Consider the following 23636-nt stretch of genomic DNA (forward strand, 5'->3'; position numbering starts at 1 on the left):
TGCCCATCAATTGGGGAATGGCTAAACAAATTGTGGTATATGATTGTAATGGAATATTATTGTGCTATAAGAAATGACAAGGAGCATGATTTCAGAAAAACCTGGAAAGACTTATATGAACCAATGCACAGTGAAGTGAACAGAACTAGGAGAACATTGTACACAGCAATAGCGATATTGAACAGATGAAAAACAATGAATGACTTGGCTATTCTCAGCAATACAGTGACCCAAGACAATCCTAAAAGACTAAAGATGAAGAATACTATCTGCCTACAGAGAAAGAATTGATATTGATTGAACACAGATTGAATCATGCTATTTTAAACTTTCTTTTATTCTTTTTTCTTTTAATTGAGTCTTCTTACATAAAATGACTAATATGGAAATTATATAACTGCAAAAAAATTGCCTATGTAGTTTTAACTGTTTATTGCTTTCTTTTGCTTTTGCCCATGATACCAGCAGACACGGTTTCCTCCTTTTCCCCCAATTATAACTTGATAGATAAATTTTCATCTGGTCCCAAATGGCCCATAACACCTGGAATCATAGACCAAGACCTCCACTGCTATCCTTTATTAGCCAGCCTTGAGTAAGTGAAACATTCCAGTTCCATATTTTCATATCCCTCAACCAATTACTAGGGTTTCTAAGTGGCACAGTAGATAGAGTGCCAGGCCTGGAGTCAGGAAGGCTCGTCTTCCTGAATTCAAATCTGCCCTCAGATACTTAGTACCTCTGTGACCTTGGGCAAGTTATTTAACCCAGTTTGCTTCAGCTTACCATCTATAAAATGAGCTAGAGAAGCTCTAACACATACCAGAGGTAAAACTTCCTCTACAAAAGAAGGAAAGCTCAGAAGCCCTGTTTGGAAAACAGTGCTACATCATCACGTCAATCTGGTCGCAGATTTTGAGGATCATATCATTTCTTTCTTATCTCTAGCTGACTTCTAATAATTCTCATTTGGATTCTTAAATCCTTTGCAGGGGTGTTCTTTCTCCCCTCACTAGTATGGATGCTAGGTTGCCATGTAATCATCTATTCAGAGAGGCATTTGCTGGCCGATGTTCAAAGAGAAATGGATAGAAGAAACTGATTATTTCTTTCAAATTAAAATTTCTCCATCTTACACAGGGAGCTCTCATTTGAAATGATGCCCTCAATTTAATTGTATTACATGTGGCTGTTTGCTGCAGCAAAATCTCTATCTGTGAAGCTAATATTCTTCCAGTGATATTTTATAACTGTAAATCATGTAATCAAAATTTCAAGTGACTCAAAAGACAACGGAACCATACATTAAAGTCAATGATTATTCCAAAGAGATCCACCTAAGAATTTGTAATGGAAAAATCAAATGGATAAAAAATAATGATGGTCCAGACTATGATATTCAGATGGAAGGATAGCCTATCAGCCTAATAGATCAGTTTATTTCTAGGGAGTGGATTGCTTGAGGTTGTTTCCTATTAATTTGAATAGTTTTTTAAGTTGGTAAAGTATATTTCATCCATCATATCTTGTCTGAGACCTTTTTTGTTTTCATTTTCCTATGAAGGTCATGTAACAGTAGCCTAATATCCCAGATCTGAGTTTACCTGTACTAGATCCAATCTTAAAGGCTATTCCTAAAATCACTCTCCCTTTGGCTCATTATGCCCTCATCATACCCAGAGTTTGCCCTGGGAAAATCTTTCAAAATGTTCTTGTCAAGGTATCCACATATGGGGAACAGTTCCCCAGATCTCATAGCTCTTTCTCTTTGCAAAATGTTTGAATGTTATTTCATTTTTATCCTCTTGGCAATCTTGTGAAGTAGGTGCCATTTTCAATTCCATCTTACAAATGAGGAAACTGAGAATGAGAGAGATTAAGTGACTTATCTAGAGTCACACATTGAGGATGTATGTAAGATTTGAATCCAAATCTTTCAGACTCTGAGGCCAGCACTCAATCCATTACATCTCTCAAAGTGATGATGCATATATCAGGTGCAGGAAGTCTTTATTCCATGTAAAAAAACCCATAAAAACGCACAATGGATTCCCAGGATTCTATAAAGAATACAATTCTTCCTGTCTTTTGGGTCTTCTTTTCTAGCAGATCCTAAAGTTCCTCAGGATCATGGTACTACCCTGTGATTTGGAGTTTTCTCAGAGGAGAAAAACACTAAGGGCTTGTAGAAAGACAACACCTCTTTCCATCAGATCTAGTCCACCTGAGTAACTCTCAGAAATGGCAGAATACAAAGTCTAGGGTCTTGTTTCCACCAATTGTAGCTTTAGACTTTTGCTACCACTCCTCTTGACACTAAGAACTATAGGTATGATTTTCTTTTATCAAGAAAGCCACTGCCCAGGTAATATCCCTTCTCTTCATAGAAAGCCAGATCTCCAAATTCTCAAATTTGGGGTTGCCAAGAATCCAACCACTAAAGCTAGTATTGCATAGGAAATTTACCTTTTCTCAAAAAAAAAAGTCTAGGTGCTAGGACTGTGCAGCTGAGCAAATCATCCTTCCTTGCTTTAGGAAAATAGGTACATTAATGCACTGTTGGTGGGGTTGCGAATTGATCTGGCCATTCAGAAAAAAAAAAAAAACCCACACAGTTATGTCAACTACAAAGACTCTACTGCAAAAATTTCAAAGAAAGAGTAAAAGGATGAACAAAAATATTTATAGCAGCTCTCTTTATGGTAGCCCAAAATGGGAAACTAAGAGGATATGTTCCTATTAAGAAATGGCTAAACAAATTGTATCATATGAATGTAATGGATTATTATTGTGCCATAAGAAATGATAAAATGGAAAATTTCAGAGGAAACTGAGAAGACCTTTATGAACTGATTCAGAGTTCAGTGAACAGAACCTTTTATACAATGACAACAACATTATAGAAAAAAGAAATTTGAAAGGTTTTAGAACTCTGATCAACACAATGGTAAACCAGGACTCCAAAAGAATGAAGATGAAACATGCCACTCAGCTCCTGAGAGATGATGAACATATGTCTTCAGGCATGGCTAATGTGGCAACGTTTTTTTTCCAAACCAACAATTCTCAAAGTATAGACTGAAGACCCCTAGGGGTTCCTGAAACCCTTTCAGGGAATTCATGAGGTAAAAACTATTTTCATAATAACATTAAAACTTAATCAATGATAACTATCTCAATAGATAACTCCCACAAAATAGGTCCTCAGTAATTTTGAAGAGTATAATGAGTTCTGAGACCCAAAAGATTGAGAATTGCTGTACCAGTCTACATAGCTATGTATTAAGGATTTTATTATTTTTTTAACTTGCTCAATAATGGAAGAGGCAAATTAATTTCTAAAATGCTTGTTAGTTAAAAAAAATTAAAATTTATTTCTCCACAAAGTTGTGGTTTAGTAACTTTCATTGCTCAGAATAAGTAGTTCCCCTCTCCATGGCTGCCACATGGTTGAAAGGTTATTCCAGGAAGTCTCTTCCTGAGCCATGCGGAAAAGACCATTTCTGTCCCAGCCTAGTTTCCCATTAAGCACCTTCCCCCAAGGCAACCATTAATGACTCCTTAGGAACAAAGCCTTCATTCTCCCCACCTAGAACTGAGTTCTATTGCAAAGTCTTCAAAAGATTTACCTTTTCTTTAAAAGAAAGGCAAAAGATTAAAAGATGGTCTGTTGGATCTTTTTATAGGTAAGCATAAATGAATGACTTCTTTCATAGCTCATGTCATAATACTTGGAACCAACCAATTTAGTACCAGCACAAAGAGATGTCCTCTTCCATAGCATCTATCTGGAGAGAGTCTGAACAAACCAATTCATTTTAAAGGCTATCCCCATCAGTGAAACCGACAGGAATGTTGATACCTTCCATAGGGAAACATAACCAAGAGTTCCAAATTGAAGCTTAAGATCCTATAAACTTTTCAATTAAATCAGTTGATAAGTATTTATTAAGCTCTTCCTATGTGCTATGCATCTTGCTAGATACTGAGAATACAAAGACCTCTACTTTCCCATCTCCAACTGCCCACTGGGTATCTCAAAATAGCTGTCTCATAAACATCCTAAACTCGTGTCAAAAATTGAACTTATCGGGGCAGCTAGGTGGCACAGTGGATAGAGCACTGGCCCTGGAGTCAGGAGTACCTGAGTTCAAATCCGGCCTCAGACATTTAACACTTACTAGCTGTGTGACCTTGGGCAAGTCACTTAACCCCAATTGCCTCACTAAAAAAAAAAAAATTTTGAACTTATCAGCTTTCCTGCCAAACCTTCCCCTCTTTCTAACTTTCCTATTAATATCAAGGGTACCACTGTCCTCTCTGGTACCCAGGCTAACAAGCTAGACATCATCCTTGGCTCCTCAATATCTCTCATGTCCAATCAATTGCCAAGATCTTACCTTCCAATCTTTGCAACATCTCTCATATATGTCTCCTCTTTTCTCAGACACTGCTACCACCCCGGTGCTGGCCCTCATCACCTACTATTATAATATGCTTTCTGATTGCCTCCTCTCACCTCACTCCAATCCATTCTCCACTCAACTGCCAAAGTGATATTTCTAAAATATAGTTCTGACATATGTACTCCATTCAATAAACCCTAGCAACTCCATATTACTTCCAAGATAAAATGTAAAATACTCTATCTTTTGAAACCCTTTACATGTTTCCTTCTCTCTCCAGGCTACTTACACTTCATTCACCTCCATGTCTATGATAGAATAAAAAGGTTCTATGTTGCTGTTCTTCACACAAGACGCCCCATCTCTGCACCTGATGCATTTCTCATGTCCAGAATTCTGTCCAATATCTTGCCTTCGGTCTTCCCTGGCTTCCTTTAAGTCCTAGCCCTCATCCTACTTTCCTGAGTACCCCTGCGACCTTTCTCTATTCCCCTCAATACTAAAGTCTTTCCTCTGGGAATGCCTCCAATTTACGTTGTATGTATTTATGTATATGAATAGTTGTTTTCATGGGGGGGGGGGGCGTTGTTCAATCGTTTCTGTTATGTCTGACTCTTCACTACCGCATTTGGGGTTTTCTTGACAAAGATACTGGAGTGGTTGGCCCCTTCCTTCTGGATTCATTTTACAGATGAGAAAAGTGAGGCAAAAAGGGTTAAATGCCTTGCCCAGGGTCACACAACTAGCCTTTTCACCTTTCTTCTACCATTAAAATGTGAGCACCTTCAGGTAAAAGGGAGGAGCTAACTCCCTCTCTAAAACCTGTGCATTCACAAGACTCCAAAGGTAGATGGGGCAAAGGAAAAGACTGGAAGCAGAAAATTCAATTCCAAAGCTAGTACAAACTACTGGGACCTCACACTTCGGGGAGGAGGAAAAGGCGGGAGCAATAGGTCACGTGGACATCTAAACACCGCCTTCGGAAGAGTGAGGGGGCGGGGCTACTCCGAGGGAGGCGGGACATTTACCGCTCAGGCGGGCTCTAGGAGTTGCTCGTATTCTCTCGCGAGAGCAAACCCGGAATTGCTCTTGTGCACCACTCTTTGCTTCCGGGTCAGAGTTCCGGCTCACAGTTCCCATGTGGGAGAACCTTACAGAAAAGTAACTTATCTCCGGGGAGCGGCGCACGAAGCCGGTGAGGGAGCTACGCGGGAGTAAGCAGGGAGCGGGGTGAGGAGCGTGTGCGCGTGACTTCCTGCCACGCTGGTGCCGGCTCCACTTCGTGGCTAAAGAAGGGCGGGGAGCCGGGGTTCTCTGGACTCGGGGGGCCGGAGGCAAACCCAGCCCCAGCCAGTGTATTGCGGAGACCACGGTCCGGAGCGGATCTGCTCTTGCGGTCCCTCGGAGCCCCGGCCCAACTCGGGCCGCCTCGGTGCGGGTGAGCCCCGGGGGGGGGCGTGTCTTCTCGCACGTGTTCGTCACTCTAGTGTCTGCCCCGCCGGGGCGGACTCCAGCCTCCTCTCCCAGACCCGGGGCAAAACAGGTCATTGGTCAGCCTTCTCCTCTTCTACCGCGCCTCCCCAAACCCCTGAACATCAATCCTCATTCTTTCCTCCTTTTCTCCTGTCTCTAGTGAAGAGGTTGTTCTTCCCACCAAGACCAGCCATCTCAGTGTTGACAAACTAATTTCTTGTTACTCACTATTTCCCATCTTTGTGTCGCACAATTATTCCTATGCCTGAAGTGTACTCTTCTCACCTCTTTCCTTTAAAATTTCTAATTATGGTCCCTACAAGAGATCTTTTCCGAGTTCCCCAGTTTTTAGTCACTCTTCCTCTAGATGACTTTGTATTTATTTTGCCTATATTGTGCATACACATATACACAACATGCCACCTTACCTGTTAGAGCTTAACAGTCCGAAGCTGCATCAGTCTTGTCTCTGGGTGTCTCCAGCCCTTAGCAGTGTTGGACACAAAGTAGGTGCTTAATAAATGTTTTTTGTTGATTGATTGGTTGAATGGTCTGCTGTTTCATACTGTAGTGGTGTTTGCTTATGGTCTTCATACCTATTGCATAAGTTCCTAGGATTACTCATTATCATTATCGTCCTTTTTTTAAGGTGGTAAAAGATGACGTCTTTATCGCAACAACTGCAACGTCTTGCACTACCTCAGAATGATCCTAGTCTCTTGGCCAGGCATGAGGTTGCATCCTTGCTGTTTGATTGTAAGGAAGCAGCCAGCATTGATAGAGATACCATCTTTGCCATAGGTAAGCATATCACATTTTTTAAAAAGATTTTTAATGTTTATTTTTTTGCTTTGTCACATAATGTAAAAGCTTTTCTTTCCTTCTTTGGTATTTATTTAACATTCTCTTCTATGCTTTTTGTGGTTTTTAGGAGTTGTTTTATGTGACATCTGAATTAAAGGGTTGAGAACCAAAACTTGCTGCATTAAACTAGGTCTCTGCCCCAGGCTTTGTGGGCTTTTTTTTTTAAATAGTATTTTATTTTTCCCCCAATTGTATGTCAAGACAACTTTTAGCATTCTTTTGTTTTTTTTAAAGCATTCATTTTTACAAGATTTTGAGTTTCATATTATTTTCCCTCTCTCCATCCCCTCCTGTCTTCCTAAAATGGTAAGCAATATAATAGAGGTTAAATATGTGCAATTATGTAGAATATTTCCATGTTAGTTACAGTAGTGAAAGAAGAAACAAATTAAAAGGGGAAAAAACCCTTTGTGGGCTTTAAAAAAATCAGCTTATATTTATTAGACATCTGCTGTGACCCTGATTGTATCATATACACCAATGGTATTGAACTCAAATAGAAATACATCCCTTTCGACTACATGTTGATTTAGAAAACCACGAATTAACATTATCTATATCGTATTGTATTTTAAATTTATTTCCTTAAATATTTCTCAATAATATTTTCATCGCGTTTTAATTTGGCTACGTTCTAGGAGGTCCATGAGTTTGATACCTTTGCTTTATAGTAGGAAGGCTTCAAAAAATAGTCATTGTGGCACATAAAGAGCCTCTAGCTTTAGAATTGGGATGCTGAATTTGAATTCCCACCTCTACTTCTTAATAATTTCAGTAATCTTAATTAGGCAATTCACCTATTCCCTTTGGTTCTCAGTTTCCTCATTTTTAAAATGAGAGAATTAGACTGGGTGGCCTATAAAGTCCCTTCTAGGTCTAGCTCTATAGAGTAGGAGTTTTAAGCTCTGCCTGAAAGGAGGAGTTTCTCTGATAAATAAAAAGCTCAAGAATAAAAGGCAGTACAGACTACAAGTACTATATGAATCCATAGACTTTCTGGATACCACAAATTAGGAAGGGCATTGCCAAACCAGAGTGTGATCAGAGGAGTTCAGCAGAGCTGGTGAGGAAATGGGATATGTATAGCTTAGAAAAGAGGGTATTGTGGAGGGAGCATGGTTATCTTCATATACTTGAAGGGCTGTTGGGTTTAGAGGGTTTAGATTTGTTTTGTTTGACCACAACAAACAGAATTAGTGGCAATGGATGGATGCTCAGCATAGGCATATTTGACTCCATATGAGGGAGTCAAATTCTTAACAATTAGAGCTGTTCAAAAGCAGTGACCTGCTTTTTAGAAGGTGATGGGCTCCCTATCATGGGATTTCTCCAGGGTTGGGGGGTGGGAGTGCCTCTATCAGGGGATGAAAACCACTTGTTGTAGGGATGTTGTAAAACAGATTTCTGTTCAGGAATAAGTTGGACCTCTGGCATTTCTTCCATTTATAAGATTCTTTCAATATTATTTGGAATTAAGAAAAGTTTTCTTGGTGTAAGAGTGAGAATGGCATGTAGTAATAAGATTAGTCAAACCTGATTGGACTGTTTGTGTCTTAGTGTTTTAGATGGAAATAAATTCTGTGTAAAATAGTTTGTAGTCCTTAATATTTAACTCAAGAATCCATAGGGTAAATACTATGGTTTACATTAATAATTTTATAGTATTTAGAGCTGAAAGAGAACTTAGACATCATCTAATCTTACCCACTCATTTTACAGAAAGGGAAATTAAGACCCAAAGTAGTAAGGCTACTTGCCTTTGAATTCATATCCTGTCACTTGGAAGTCATTGCTCTGTGTGGTGATTTCTTTTAAGGATATTCAAATGCTTGTTAGACCTTAATGGATGATAAGTATTTCTCCAAATTTAGCCAAATGGTTTTCAAATCACACAGCAAATTGCTAGTAAGATCAGAATTGGGAAAGAGTTTATGACTGCAGCATTTCCCAGACCTCTAGACATTGTGTCACTGGGGTGTTTTAAATAGTGCATGTTGAATTGCATGTGTTTAAATGTTTATTATATATTTGAATTAAGAATAATTTAGTGGTGACATTTCATTTTGGTATTTCTAGATCTTGGCAATAAGAAATGTCTTAATTTTTATACAAAACTACTCCCCACTTTTTTTTCTTAGGATGTACTGGCCTTGAAGAGCTTATCGGGATTGATCCTTCATTTCAGAAGTTTGAATCTTCTTTGTTCAGCCAATTGGCAAAAAGCTTGGAAAGGAGTGTTCAGACAAAGGCAGTGAACAAACAACTGGATGAAAATATTTCACTATTTCTTATACACTTGTCTCCTTATTTCATGCTTAAGCCAGCACAGAAATGCCTGGAGTGGTTGATTCACAGGTAGTTGGAAAGAACTTTCATATCCATTTCAGCCAGACTATACTATACTGCCAGCTGTTTCTTGATCTTATCCTGTCCTTTCCCAACTTTGCTCATCCTCAGCAGGCCAGCCTCTGAGCCTAGCATACTCAGCTTAACCAGTGGAAATCCTTTTTTAAAAAATTCCTTTTCTTTAAAAAAAAATAGTTTTTTAGACATTCTTTTCTTTTTAAATTTGAGTTGCAAATTCTCTCTCTTTCAACTTCTCTCCCCACTCAGAAGGTAAGCAATATGATGTCAATTATACATGTGAAATCATGAAAAACATATTTTTGTATTAGCCATACTGCCCCAAAAGGTGAAAAAATTATACTTCATTTTATAGTCAGAGTTCATCAGTTCTCTCTCTGGAGGTAGATTGCATTTTTTCATCATTAGTCCTTTGGAAATGTTTTGGATCATTGAAGATATAGGAAACTTTAAAGATAATTCAGTTCCGTACTTTTAGTTTACTAAAAATAAATTTGAAGCCCAAAGAGGTTCATTGACTTACTCAAGGGTACCCCATGGCAGAACCAGATTGAATAGGTGCTAAAATGTCCACCTATTATATTTCAAAATAAAGTACTTAAATATCAATTGATGGGTCTTATAACAGGCCATATAGTTGTATGTGACACATTTTTCTAGAATTGAGTACACCTGGTTTAGAAAATGTGGCGTTTTAAATTATCTATTGAAAAAAGATGTACTGGTAATGTATTTTATAAGTTTAACTTGTTTATTTTCTTCCTAGATTTCATATCCATCTTTATAATCAAGATAGCCTCATTGGTTGCGTTCTTCCATATCATGAGACAAAAATATTTGTACGTGTTATACAGCTTCTGAAAATTAGTAATCCAACACATAAGTGGAATTGGTTGGAACCTGTTAAGGTATGTTTATTAAATGACACTTGTCAGGGCATGAGTGTCTAGTTGCTATGTTTAAAAATCTTGGTAAAGGGAAAATTTTTTTGAAAAAAATATCTAGTTCATTTGACTTTTTAAATTTTTGTACTCCATTGTTTATCATAAGTACCAAGGAAAGAAAAAAATCCAATTGGGAAATTGTAAAAATTTAGTTCCATATAAGAACAGTTTTTTGGCAGGAACAAAAATGGCACAATGTGTTAGGAAATTGTGCATGTTACTCAGTTTTTAGCTAAAAACCTTGTTACAGAGAAATTAGAGGGATATTCAGTTTAATAGTGAGGTAGGCTATATGCAAAAATAATTGTTTAATACTTGATAATTTGCAGTGATAATGGTAGATGAAAATTAGAGAAATTGGTTATATGTCTTTTGAGTACTAAATAATCAAAGAGATACAGAACTAACTTGTAAGATTAAGAAATCAAGATTTTTTTTCAAATAGTGGAGAAAATGGAGCAGGGAACAAATAGACAGTTTATGATTTACACGTGCCCCTTTATGACTTTTTACCTTACCTCTACTGCTCTGGACTGGGATTGGAGGTCAGTCAGGGTATGAGTCAGAAGGACAGGGGTGCCAATTCCTTAGTCTATTTTAATACGTTTATTACCTCCCTATTTTATGGTACATAAAATCTAAAACTCTGCCCCCACCATCTCACATGTCCAACCTTATTTCCCGCTACTTTACAATGTGCATACCCCATTATAGTAGTTTCCTCAAGACACCACACACTATATATTCTCACCATCATGTTTTCCTTTATGTTGTTTCCTGTATTCAGAATTCTCCTCTGCCTATCCAAATCCTACCCATCCTTTAAGTCCTATCTCTCCCTAAGCCTTTATGATTTATCTCTAAATGATTTCCACAAAATTTCTATAGCCTGTAGCACTTAGCATTTAATTTTATATTTTTTGTTTATTGTTTCGTATATTATTTATATCTCCCTAACTAGGTTCAGAACCTCTGAAACCAAAAATTATCTCCATATTTTTTATCAATATCATCTAATCCAGGGCAGGGCACTCAGTCAGTGTTTGTTTAGCTTGTTTATGGTAGATCTTAGAACCTTTTAAATTTGTTTTGACTTTCTTTCAATAACAGGTGTCTGGTGTTCATTTGGCCAAAGGAACTTTGGTTACACATTGCTACAAAGACCTTGGTTTCATGGATTTTATATGCAGTCTGGTGACCAAATCTGTAAAGGTTAGTATATATTGTTTCACCCTGTATGTATAATATCCATTAAAGTCCTATTCTGGTACTTCATCAAGGCGGCCCTCTTGTTTTTCAAAATTTTGCCAGTAGAATGTACACTTTGTTAGGAGAGGCTTCAATTCAAATAGGAGCCTGATGATATACTACTATCTGTTTGGAAAGGCCTGTCATCAGGCTTGTGGCCATATCAACTCTCAGAGACTGGCCACTAAGAGAGAGTTATTCACCCAGACACAGTGGGGATGCCTTACTTTTGATCATTACATAAAACAATTTTCTTTTGCTATGGAATCTGTGTCAGTAAGTGACCAGTTTGATAATTATATTTACATGATATAAAAATGCTTTTCTTTAAAAGTAAATTGTTTGATTTTTTTTTAGTACAGGTTGAATTAAAGTTGCCTCAAAAAACAGATTGAGAAATATTCACATATCTATAAACATATAAACGTATATGTAAATGCTGAATCACTTTCACAATCATTAACCTATTAATAGTTGAATTTGGTCATCTAGTCATCTGATTTTAGAGAAGAAAAAGTTAAAATGCCAAAAATGGTTGAGTGCTCCAATTTCTGGCATTAATTAGTAAGAGAGCTTAGATCCTTGTGAGATCATCAATGCTATTGTGTTAAATCAAAAATGTATTTAATTGTCTACTTGTAAATGGAGCCCCTGTGTGTCCCTCTGAATTTCCAGAGCCTTACAATTCTCTAAATGCTTAGGTGATCCTATTTTAATACCATAAGACCTGTGTTTGGAAATGGCAACCTGCAAAAGATGTAATACTGCCACACCTCCCTGAAACTGGAATTGTCTTTGTTGGCCCTGTCATTTACTGGTTTCCAAATGAAGTGGCAAAAAGCAACCTTTGTTATGTTGATGGGGTGTTAGAACCTGAATTATTATCTTAGACTCAAGTATACTAAATATTATCCCTTGAAACAACTGCGTAGAGGAAAAGCCTGATAATAGAACAAAACATTATTACTTTAGAAGGTAGCTTGATACATCATACTAAGCGTTGACTTTAAAATATTTAGCTACATTGGTACAATGACAAGACAGCTGCTATTGCTGCGTTTCTCTTATACCAAATAGGTCATCATCACAGTGTCCCAGTTTAGCAGACACCCTGTGAGATGTATAATCTGGAATCAGTTATGTTCCATTAAAATAAGATGATGCCAAAAAAATAAAGTATTTAGAAATCTGAAAAAAAAAAATTTTGATTCTTATACTTATGTTTAGTTAGTGTCTTCCTATTCTAATTCTTTGTTATTTTTCCTTTCTAGGTTTTTTCAGAGTATCCTGGAAGTTCAGCTCAGTTGAGAGTCCTACTGAGTTTTTATGCATCCACAATTGTGTCAGCTCTAGTGGCTGCTAATGATATATCAGACAATTTAGTTGCTAAGCTTTTCCCTTATATTCAAAAGGTTTGTTTTCTTTATATGTGAAACGGATTATTTTGAGCACCCAACTACTCAGTATGTTTTATTTAAATTTATAGAAAAATTTTAAAAATCACATTGTCAAAAAAAATATAATTGTTGAGGTAATAATTTCTAGACAAAGAACTTTCCCTCTCCAAAGCTGCCATCTTGGCAATTATTAGGAAATCTCAAAGGACAAATTTTCTGACCATTTGAAGCACTCAGCCAGAAAAAAGTAGACTAGTTCAATCCAGGCATCCCAAACTTTCCCTTTCTCTTTATGTATCTCCTTCCCATATTAATGCCAATACTTCTACCTCCTTCCATGGGTCTTACTTAATGTCTTCATGTTTCCCTCTGTCAGTAGTCAACTTGGTGGCATTCATCTCTTATGCCTCAAAATTTCTCCCTAATTAAAGCTCTCAGTCTCTCAGGGGACTTAGCTAAATATTAGGAGGAAAGAAACCTAACAAAAATAAGTTAATTATCTTTAGAGGGGGTGGAATAGAGGTAGTGGGTGGATTCTATTTTAAAAGAGGAATGTGTTTTAAGGATGTCTTCAGCCAGCATTAAACATCTGCTCTGTGGCAGTACTGTACTTGGTATTAGGGATACACAGACCAAAAAAAAAGTCTTGCCCTCAAGGAGCTGGTAGTTTGTTGACATGTGCCTTTTGTCATTCCTTGATTCCTGGCATCTTCCCACCTGCCCAGTGTCAGCAAGTACCTATGATGCACTCTGGTTCTGTAATACTGTGTTCTAATCATCGTAGCGCATTTTGAAGCTTTTAAGTAGCTTTAAATTGCACTAAGATTTTTGAGTCATGTATAAGTGGAAAAACTAAAGTTCTTTTTATTTGTCCCAGGGTAATAGTGTATCTGTAAGATGAAGTATAGTTTCTAACTTTCTCCTCTCTTTTGAAAAAAATTTTTTAGGGACTAAAGTCATCTTTACCTGATTATAGAGCTGCAACCTACATGATAATTTGTCAAGTCTCAGTAAAAGTGACAATGGAAGATAGTTTCGTTCATTCATTGGCCTCACAGATTGGCAAAACCTTGACCAAAATCCCCTCTTTGATCAAGGATGGATTAGGTTGCCTGATCGTGCTCTTGCAGAGACAGAAAGTTGAGGGCCTTGGGAAAAAGTAAGTATAGGATAATAAAGAATCAAATTCTTGTTCTTTAAACAGCTGAACAAACTTGTTTTGAGTGAAATGGTGCATACTTTAAACTTACAATTGCCCTATGTTGACTACCACTAGCAAATAATATGGACTTGATTCTTTATAGGCTGTTCGCTCACCTGTGTAATGTTCCTGACCTTGTTTCCTTACTACATGAAATTTCAATGGCATATGATATCAGTCCTCTTCTGCATTACATGCTTCCCCATCTTGTTGTCACCATCATTCATCATGTTACAGGTATGTGATTTTATATTGTGCTAAGTGGTTGTGTCTCAAACTCATTTATTCTTTTGTAATAGTGAGAGACCTTGGTTTTTCGAATGTCCTTTCACATCTAGAACTTCTTATGTATTAAATATTGCAATTTCCCATTAATCTTAACTGAGAGAATGTTTCTTAAAGTGTGTTAATCGAAACTTTATAAAATAAAAAAATGAGGTGTGTCTGTTTAGCATGTGCTTTTTTTTTTTTTGGTGAGGCAAGTGGGGTTAAGTGACTTGCCCAGGGTCACACAGCTAGTAAGTGTTAAGTGTCTGAGGCCAGATTTGAACTCAGGTACTCCTGACTCCAGGGCCGGTGCTCTATCCACTGTGCCACCTAGCTGCCCCTAGCATGTGCTTTTTTAAAAAACTAATTAAATACTTGAGAGAGGGCCTCTAAGAAGAAACACAAACTAAAGTTGCTAACACTAAAAAGGAATCAGAAGCTACTATAGAACATCTCTGGTATTATCAAACAGTGGGAAAGAAGACTTTCCATACTAAAGTTTGATTTCCAAGCAACTTTTCAGAAAGAAGTCTCTTTGATAATGAGCCCCATTATATTTGGAATCCAGCAACTGGCAGTATTAGGCCTGATGCTGATGATTCATTTAGTAAGGACTATGAAAACTCCTGGTCAAAGAAGGGGATTATTGAAGTCGATTTTTAGCTCTTTACTGGATTCAGGTTTTTTAAGTTTTTAAGAGATTTTTAGAATTCCTTGTGCTACTGGACTGAGCCAGGAATTAAGAGCCCTGAATTCTTGTCACAGGTGGTGTGTCTTGACAAGTTATTTGATTTCTCTGTCTTTCTTTTCTCATCTATAAAATGGAGATAATACTGACTAAATAGTATTTTCATTTATAAGAAAATCTGAGATTTTTCATATGTGAAAGTAGTTTGTAAACTATAAATCACTACAAAATCTTAATGTATTTAAAGTCTTATCCCTTCGAATAACAGTGAAAGATAGGATAAAGTATGTCTTGGATCCATCCTGACTTTAAAAATTTGTCCACCATCAGTGAATCGAATACAGTTAGTATTTTTGAATGCTTCAGTATTTCACAAGCTCTATGATTTCATCCCTCCACTGATGTAGATTGCAACCTTTCCAGCCTTATTGGATAGATGATATTCTTTGGTTGCTGTGGCCAAAAGAGATTTATCTCCCAGTGACCTAGCTTTCTGGCACCAAACCTTCTGTATTTAGCTTGGTTGGTCCCTGGATGACAGATACAAGTATTGTTAGGTCTGTACTTGGATCTTTTTTAACTTGATTGATCTGATAGAACTTTTTCTATGCTGAAAGAGCTGTTGAGTTTGGAACTATGCCCAAAGGACTACAAAACTGCATACCGATCCAGCAATACCTCTGCTAGGTTTATATTCCAAAGACATCCCCCAAAAGAGAAAAAGACCTATTTGTTCAAGAAAAATTTATAGCAACTCTTTTTGTGGTGTCTAAGAATTGGAAATCAAGGGAATGCCCATCAATTGGGGAATGGCTAAACAAGCTGTGGTATATTATAGTGATGGAATATTATTGTGCTATAAGAAATGACAGGCAGGATGATTTCAGAAAGACCTAAGCGGGCAGCTAGGTGGCGCGTGGATAAAGCACTGGCCCTGGATTCAGGAGGACCTGAGTTCAAAGCCAGCCTCAGACACTTGACACTTACTAGCTGTGTGACCCTGGGCAAGTCACTTAACCCTCATTGCCCTGCAAAAAACAAAAACAAAAAAACCCAGAAAGACCTGAAAAGAGACTCGTGTGAACTGATGTATATAGTGAAGTTAGCAGAACCAGGAGAATGTTATGCACAGTGACATCAATCTTGCTTGACGAAGAACTCTGAATGTTAATCATTCTCAGTAATACAATGATCCAAGACAATCCCAAAGGACTAATGATGAAACATACTATCCACCTCCAAAGAAAGAACTGATATTGATTGAACACAGACTGAAGCATGCTGTTTTTCACTTGCTTTCATTTGTTTTTCTTTTATTTGAGTCTTATACAAAATGACTATTATGGAAATGTTTTACATAGTTGTACATGTATAACCTATATCTGATTGTTTACCTCCTCAGGGATGGGGGAAGGCAGGGAAGGAAGGAGAAATAAAATTTGAAACTCAAAACTTTAAATAAAAGTGTTTATTATTTTAAAAAGAAACAAAGAAAGAGCTGTTGAGGAAGCAGATTCTCTTTCATGATGAGATGTTGAAGTGTAAGACATGATTTTACCAATGACTCCAGCTTCTGGGTTAAGAACTCACTATTTGACAAAAACTGCTGGGAAACCTAGAAGATAGTATGGCAGAAACTAGGCATGGACCAACATCTTACACCATATACCAAAATAAGGTCAAAATGGGTACATGATTTAGACATAAAAGGTGATACCATAGACAGATTAGAAGAGGAAGGAATAGTTTACCTGTCAGATCTATGGAGAGGGCAAGAATTTATGACCAAAGAGGATATAGAGAAAATTAGGAAATGCAAAAAGGATTTTTAAAAATTACATTAAATGAAAAAGGTTTTGCACAAATAAAACCAATGCAACCAAGAAGGAAAGCAGAAAGCTGGGAAACAATTTTTGCAGGCAATGTTTCTGATAAAGGCCTTATTTCTCAAATATATAGAGAACTGAATTAAATTTATAAGAAGAGAATAGTTTAAAAATAATTGAGATTTCCTCCTATAATCCTTGTTTCCATGCTATTGTTTACTAAGAACAAGAACAAGAAGAAGAAACTGAGGAGCTGGACAGTCACATATATGCTAGACTCTTAGAAGATATACTTAAAGATATATCATTGGAAAACAACTTAGACCATTTGTTGGCTAGGTAAGATACCACTTTTAAATTTTGTATGTGTGTGGTTGATTCAGGGATGGGTTCCCATCCTTCCCCTGCTCCCTTGCTTTTCTACACCTTGTTTTGATGCAAACCATTTTATCATTCACAGATACTATATTTCTACAAGACTAGTCAGTGAAAACATACTGATTATTTTGTCTTATTAAATTCAGTTTGCCTTCTGAAACATTGCTTCATTGTATTGTTGGCTCTGGATTCAGAGGTTTTCAGGATACATTAATAGGAAACTAAAACTGAGTACAGTTTGATATCACTCAGTAAATGCTAACAAAAGAAAGCTTTAATTATAGGGAAGAAATGGTATTTCTAATCCCTGGTTAAAGGTACTTGCATATATGATAAGGAGACTATATATTATTGACCTATGTTCCATTAATTATTTTGTTTCTTAGCATTCTTCTTGAAGAATATATTTCATACAGTTCACAGAAAGAAAGAGATTCTAAGGAGGTATCACTACTCAATGAACAACTTCTTCCTCTCATTAGACTTTTGGAAAGCAAGTAAGTTACTTTTTCCTTATATGTACTTCTTTATGAGTTATGTAGTTCTTCCCTGTTCTAATCAATTTTATACATTAAAAATCAAATTTTATTGTGTTGAATTATTTGCAGTATGTAGTGGCTATCAGTAAGAAGATAAAGTGTTGGGAATATTTTTGTTTAACAGGGATTTTATTAGAGAAACATTCATTTTAATAATATTTAGTCTCTCCCTTTTGGTTTTGAAGATGTGCATTTAATCCTCAGTCAGTAAGCATTTATTAAGTGCTTACTGTTTCTCAGGAACTATATATACTAAAGGGTTACAAAAAGGCAGAAGATAGTCTTCTCTTATGGAGCTCACAATCCAGATTTTGGGACTATTAATATGTATCTGAACCCTGATTACTACCTGCCTACCTACAGTGAAATCGGAGAATTGTCATTTTAAAAAAACAATTAGGGGCGGCTAGGTGGCACAGTGGATAAAGCACCGCCCTGGATTCAGGACTACCTGAGTTCAAATACGGCCTCAGACACTTGACACTTGCTAGCTGTGTGACCCTGGGTAAGTCACTTAAGCCCCATTGCCCCACCAGGAAAAAAAAATAATTAGAATAGTTGTATTGATTGGTTACATTCATGACAAATTTAGTTTTAAGATTGAAAATCCCCAATACTTGACTTGAGTGCCTCAAATAATTTATAAAAGTCTTGTGTGGGTCCCACAAAAACTGACGTCTAAGTCATTGATAGAGAAGGAATGCTTTAACAGTGATTCCCAGACTTGGGCTCTTTAGTCTATGTTTATTTTTCCTGATCCACCTCTACGCTCTTTTTTCTTTAATGAGGGAAAGAGGAGAGGGAATGGAAAAGCATTATAGACAGTGGAACTTAGGGAGATTCTCAGGAAGTTGCTAAATGAAAAAATTTTTAAACTGCTTTAGAAGAAGTCTGTAAAGCTATTTCCATGCATTTAACTTTTCTTTTAGGTAAATCACATATTTTATAAGAGTCAAGCATATATTTGACCAGTTTCCTTAAAGTGGAGAATACCATCCTTGTTTGGGAAAGGGAGGTTCTAAGGATGCCTAGGAAAAGACATCCCTACGCAGTACTTTGCACAGTTCCCCATTTTTTCTACAAAGTGCCTTCATTCCTAGTACCCATTCCAGCTTTATTAGGAGTTGATAGATTTTATTTTTAATATTATTTACATTTTGTGATTTTATTTTCTCCTTCCCCCGCTCCTGGTTTCCTCTTTCTTGAGTGAAATGCTTTTTTCTTTACACCTTTGTCTGAACTTAAAAGTTTCTACACAGCTCTAGTCTTTTCATTAATAATTTTTCTGCTTCATTAAAGACCCATTTTTCCCCACTGTACTCAGGTTTGCTGGGTAAGTTATTCGAGGCTATAAGCCTGTATCCTTTGCCTTCCGGAATATGGCAGTACATATATCTCCATCACAGTGTTGCCTAATATAGCATGTGTGATCCTGACTGTAGAGCCTCAGTACTTGAATTCTTTCTGGCTGCTTGCAATATTTTTTTTTTCTTAAACCTGTAATTTTATCTTTAATATTCCTGGGAGTTTTCATTTTGGATTTTCTTTGAGGAAGTGGCCATTAGATTCTTTCTATTTCCATTTTTACCCCTCTGGTTCTCAGAGATTTGGATAGTTTCCTTTTAATTTTCTAGAAATAATATAGCTAGTCTTTTTTTACATCGTAGCATTCAGGTAGGTAATCCAATGATTATTATATTTTCCCCTCTCAATCTGTTTTCTAGGTTATTTCTTTTTGCTGTGAGACAACCTTACATTTTCTTCTTTTTAAGTCTTTTGACTTTTGCTTCAATCTACACTAGGTGTTTATCAGTTCTCTGTTTTGAGGTGGATAGCTTTTTTCTTTGTAGATCATTTGGAATTGTCCTTTTCTTTGATCCCTTTGGGATACAGACCTACTATTGCTGGCTAAAAGAGTATGCACAATTTGATAGTCCTTTGGGCTTACTTCCAAATTGTTTTCCAGAATGATTGGACCAGTTCACAATTCTACCAGCAGTTTATTAGTAACCCAATTTTTCCACATCCCTACCAGCATTTGTCATTTTCTTTTTCCATCATGTTATCCAGTGTGATAAGTATGTGGTGGTATCTCAGGGTTGTTTTAAATTGTAGTTCTCTAATAAGTAGTGATTTAGAGCATTTTTTATGTGACATTTGATAACTTTGATTTCTGTGAAAATTGTTCCTATCCTTTGACCATTTGTCAATTGGCGGGTGACTCATTTTTACAAATTTGACTCCGTTCTTTATATATTTGAGAAATGAGGCCTTTCTCGGAGAAATTTGCTATAAAACTTCTCTTCTCCCCTTCTCCCTGCCCCCCCCCCCAGTTTTCTGCTTTCTTTCTAATTTTGTCTGCCTTAGTTTTGTTTGTGCAAAAACTTTTTTTCATGTAATCAACATTATCCATTTTACTTCCCATGATCTTCTCTATCTCTTGTTTGGTTATAAACTCTTCCCTCATCCCTAGATCTGATAGGTAGAATTTTCATGCTTCTCTAATATACTTATATCAACCGTCTATGTATAAATAATTTGTCCATATCTTGGTATATGGTGCGAGATGTTGGTCTGTGCATAGTTTCTGCCAAACTGCTTTCCATTTTTCCCAGAAATTTTTTCAGATAGTGAGTTATTGTTCCCAAACCTTGGATCTTTGAATTTATCAAATTCTAGATTACTATGATCATGTGTACTTAATCAATTCCACTGATCCACCACTCTATTTCTTAGCCAGGACCAGATTGTTTTGATGATAACCACTTTGTAATACAGTTTGAAATCTGTTAGTTCTTAAAGCTGCCTTACTTCACATTTTTTAATTGATTCCTTTGACATTGTTGACCTTTTGTTTTACCAGATACATTTTTAAAAATTTTTTCTTGCTCTGTAACAATTCTTTGGTGGTTTGATTGGTTGCTTTTTGTTTCTTACAGATACCCTAAGACATTAGATTTAGTATTGGAGGACCATCTAAAGGACGTTACAGATCCCCAAAAGCAAGAATTTTTCCATCAGTTTATTTCTCTCTCCACAAGTGGAGGAAAGTTTCAGGTAGGCTCTGGTTACTACTGAGGGTTAAGGGAAAGAAGCACTTATAAAAATTGTATGATTAGGGGCAGCTAGGTGGTGCAGTGGATAGAGCACCGGCCCTGGATTCAGAAGGACCTGAGTTCAAATCTGGCCTCAGACACTTCTTACTAGCTGTGTGACCCTGGGCAAGTCATTTAACCCCAACTGCCTCACCAAAAATTTTTTTTAAATTATATGATTAGATAGGGAGGGGAAAAGGGAAATTTGTTCTATTTCTCTTGTTAGCTTCGAAAAGTCTTGGGGAGACTCAGATTTCAGTAAAAGAGTAAAGAAGGGAGCCTTTGAGTCTGCCAAGGAGTATGTTTTGGTTTTGGGGTGCAGCATGAGGAAAGGCTTTGACAATGCAAGTTTCTAATGAGCCATGCCTTTCTTTCATCCTTTCCTGTCACTGTCCTTCTACCCACCCCTTTTTTCTTCAGTTAAGGGGTAAAGAAAGATGAAATAACTTTGATAATACAGCGTTTATTTGTACATTTGCCCTTTGGGTTTTTGGTATTTGCATTTTCATAGACATGTTGGATTTTTAAAAGTTTTCTGAGAATCCATGCCTGACCAACATTTTCTTGTGCTAGTACAATCTCTGGCAAAAGACCTAGTCTTGAGACTAGTTATATAAAGAGGCTCATAAATAATTAGTTTGTGAGTTATTCCCTGCTACAAACATTAGCCTCATAACTTTAGTTATAACATGTGTATGAATTCTAAGGCAATACAGATAACATGCATATCTCCCTAATTTGTTCAGTGATAAATTTTTAATGCTATTAAATAGCCATTAAGTTGTATTCTAATCTTTGTTGTCAGTTCATTCAAATCAGTTTACTTTTCATTCAGGGACCATTCACATCCATGTTTTTGTTTGTTTGTTTCCTAGTGTTGTTGCTTATATTTGGAGTAAAAAAATTTAGGAATATAAAATTAAGCTTATATCAGTACATGTCAGTATAGATTCTTGGTCTCATGTGAGCTAATACATGGAGAGTTACTATATAAGGAAGACGGGAAGTGTTGTGTTTTGACTCTAGTGTCTAAAATTGGGTTCTGGCAGTTAGGTGAGCCATTATGTTAAAACTGATCTTCCTCAACTTTTTTTCTGAATAAAATAATGGTGATCTTTCCTGTGAACTCATTCATTGATTGTAAACATATCCTATAGTTCTTGGCAGATTCTGATACTTGCCTCATGCTTAGCTTGAACCATCCACTGGCTCCAGTGAGACTTTTGGCAGTTAACCATCTGAAGAATATTGTGGAAACATCCAAGGTGAGTGACAGATTACTTTTATGTGTTTGTATGTAATTCTTATATATGATGCCATAATGATATGCTAGAATAAGAAATTGGAATTACATCATGTACAATTGGATGATGTGTAATTGTAGTGGCTGTGGTACTTTGGATGTAGAGACAAGCTTCTGTATGCTGTACTTCCTAGAGGTACAGATTCTAACAGCCATTATTTTTCTTCCCCTTTTAATTATAAACCGAATTTTTTAGTAAAATCATTCAGTACCAGTGATAAACTCAATGATTAAAAGTTAAATTAGCTCAGAGGATTTAGGGGGAAAAAATGAAATTAGTATGGAGGTGGCTTTATCCCTGCTGACTATTCCTGGGAGTGCTGCTCCATCGTTTTATTACACAAAATGTTTTAGTGTAGTCTAGCTTTTCTATATTCTTTTTCCATTCCCTTTGATGTGGAATTTCCCCCCGATTGATTGATAAATTGATTAATGGTTAAATTATACTTACTCGAGTTCTAAGTTTTTAATTGAATGTTCAGTGAAAAATGAGAACAACTGAATTTTCCATCTAGAAGGACACATGCAGTCTGCCTCTTTTGTTGTACACTCTAGGCCCAGAGATGTGAGTTGTGCAAGGTCTAGCAGAGTAGGACCATAACCTAGGTCTCTTGAGTGAAGTGGTCCCTCACTACCCTGATGCCTCATGTTTGCAGTGAAGACTAGTGAGATCTTTTAACAGCTAGAAAATCAATTTTTTTGTTTTTCTTTTTTGTTCTGTTATCCAGGAGAATATTGATGATTCTTTCATAAAAGAAGCTATTATAATGCGTCTTGGTGATGATAATTTAGATGTTGTTCTGTCAGCTGTGAAAGCTTTTGAAGTAAGTATGTTCTTGATATTAAAATACAAATATATTTAATTAATGTACCTTTTGTCTTCTCTCCTCACATCGGTTGGATGTTCCCAAAATTTCCTCTGTCAGGGTTATATCTGGAAGTTAATTTCTTCATGTAAATCATTTTCATAGGATCAGGGGTTTTAAACAGGTGAGAACCTTGGAGGTCATTAGTCTTTCTCCCTTAATCCTTCATGGAAAGCTAAGGAAGCTGAAGCCCAGAAAGTTTAAGTGGCTTCACAGGCTTTTAGCGATCAAAGGAGCCCCAGCAACTCTAGTCTAACCCAGTCCTAGAAGGAATCTCCATTATCACATCACCAAGTGTAGGGAATACCCAGGTAAGAAAACACCCTCTTCTACTTGAGAAATTCCAAGAGAGGGAACTCACTACTTCTCAAGATAACCCATTCTACTTTTGGACAGTTCTAATGGTTAGGAAATTTCTGACCTCAAGCCTGAATTGGCCTCCTTGCAGTTTCCACCCATTGCTCCACACAGAACACACGTGATCCTTGAAGACACTATCAAGTTCCCCTGAGTCTTCTCTTTTGCAGGACAAACAAACCCAGTTCCTTCAGCTTATGCTCATATGACATGGACCCAAGCCATCCTGATTTCTCTCCCTTGTCCCCTTTACAGATTAGCAATCTCGTTCTTAAATTGTGGCACCTAAAAGCTGAACACAGTCCTTGAGATGAGGGCAGGGGTAGTAGGCTCTAGAAGTTGTGCTTCTCAGATAAGCTTTTTGGCTACCACAGTGTAATGCTGACCCTAATGAAATTGGAGATCACTAAAGCCCCACTT

At 36.8% G+C, this 23636-nt stretch overlaps 1 protein-coding gene across 1 annotated transcript in view; it reads left to right on the forward strand.

Annotated features, from left to right (window-relative positions):
* The first annotated feature begins 5532 nt into the window (after positions 1–5532).
* The window catches only part of HEATR1 (HEAT repeat containing 1), a 59240-nt gene continuing 41136 nt past the window's right edge, over positions 5533–23636 (forward strand). The window contains exons 1-13 of the mRNA XM_043964592.1: positions 5533–5844; positions 6529–6680; positions 8882–9098; positions 9874–10015; positions 11162–11263; positions 12571–12711; positions 13644–13855; positions 14001–14134; positions 16903–17017; positions 17443–17553; positions 20535–20652; positions 21848–21955; positions 22722–22817. Of these exons, the coding sequence (XP_043820527.1) occupies positions 6539–6680; positions 8882–9098; positions 9874–10015; positions 11162–11263; positions 12571–12711; positions 13644–13855; positions 14001–14134; positions 16903–17017; positions 17443–17553; positions 20535–20652; positions 21848–21955; positions 22722–22817 (1638 nt within the window). The 5' untranslated portion in view covers positions 5533–5844; positions 6529–6538. The remainder of the gene's footprint in view (positions 5845–6528; positions 6681–8881; positions 9099–9873; positions 10016–11161; positions 11264–12570; positions 12712–13643; positions 13856–14000; positions 14135–16902; positions 17018–17442; positions 17554–20534; positions 20653–21847; positions 21956–22721; positions 22818–23636) is intronic.

The sequence above is a fragment of the Dromiciops gliroides genome, chromosome 4, assembly GCF_019393635.1.
Source record: "Dromiciops gliroides isolate mDroGli1 chromosome 4, mDroGli1.pri, whole genome shotgun sequence".
Lineage (NCBI taxonomy): Eukaryota > Metazoa > Chordata > Mammalia > Microbiotheria > Microbiotheriidae > Dromiciops > Dromiciops gliroides.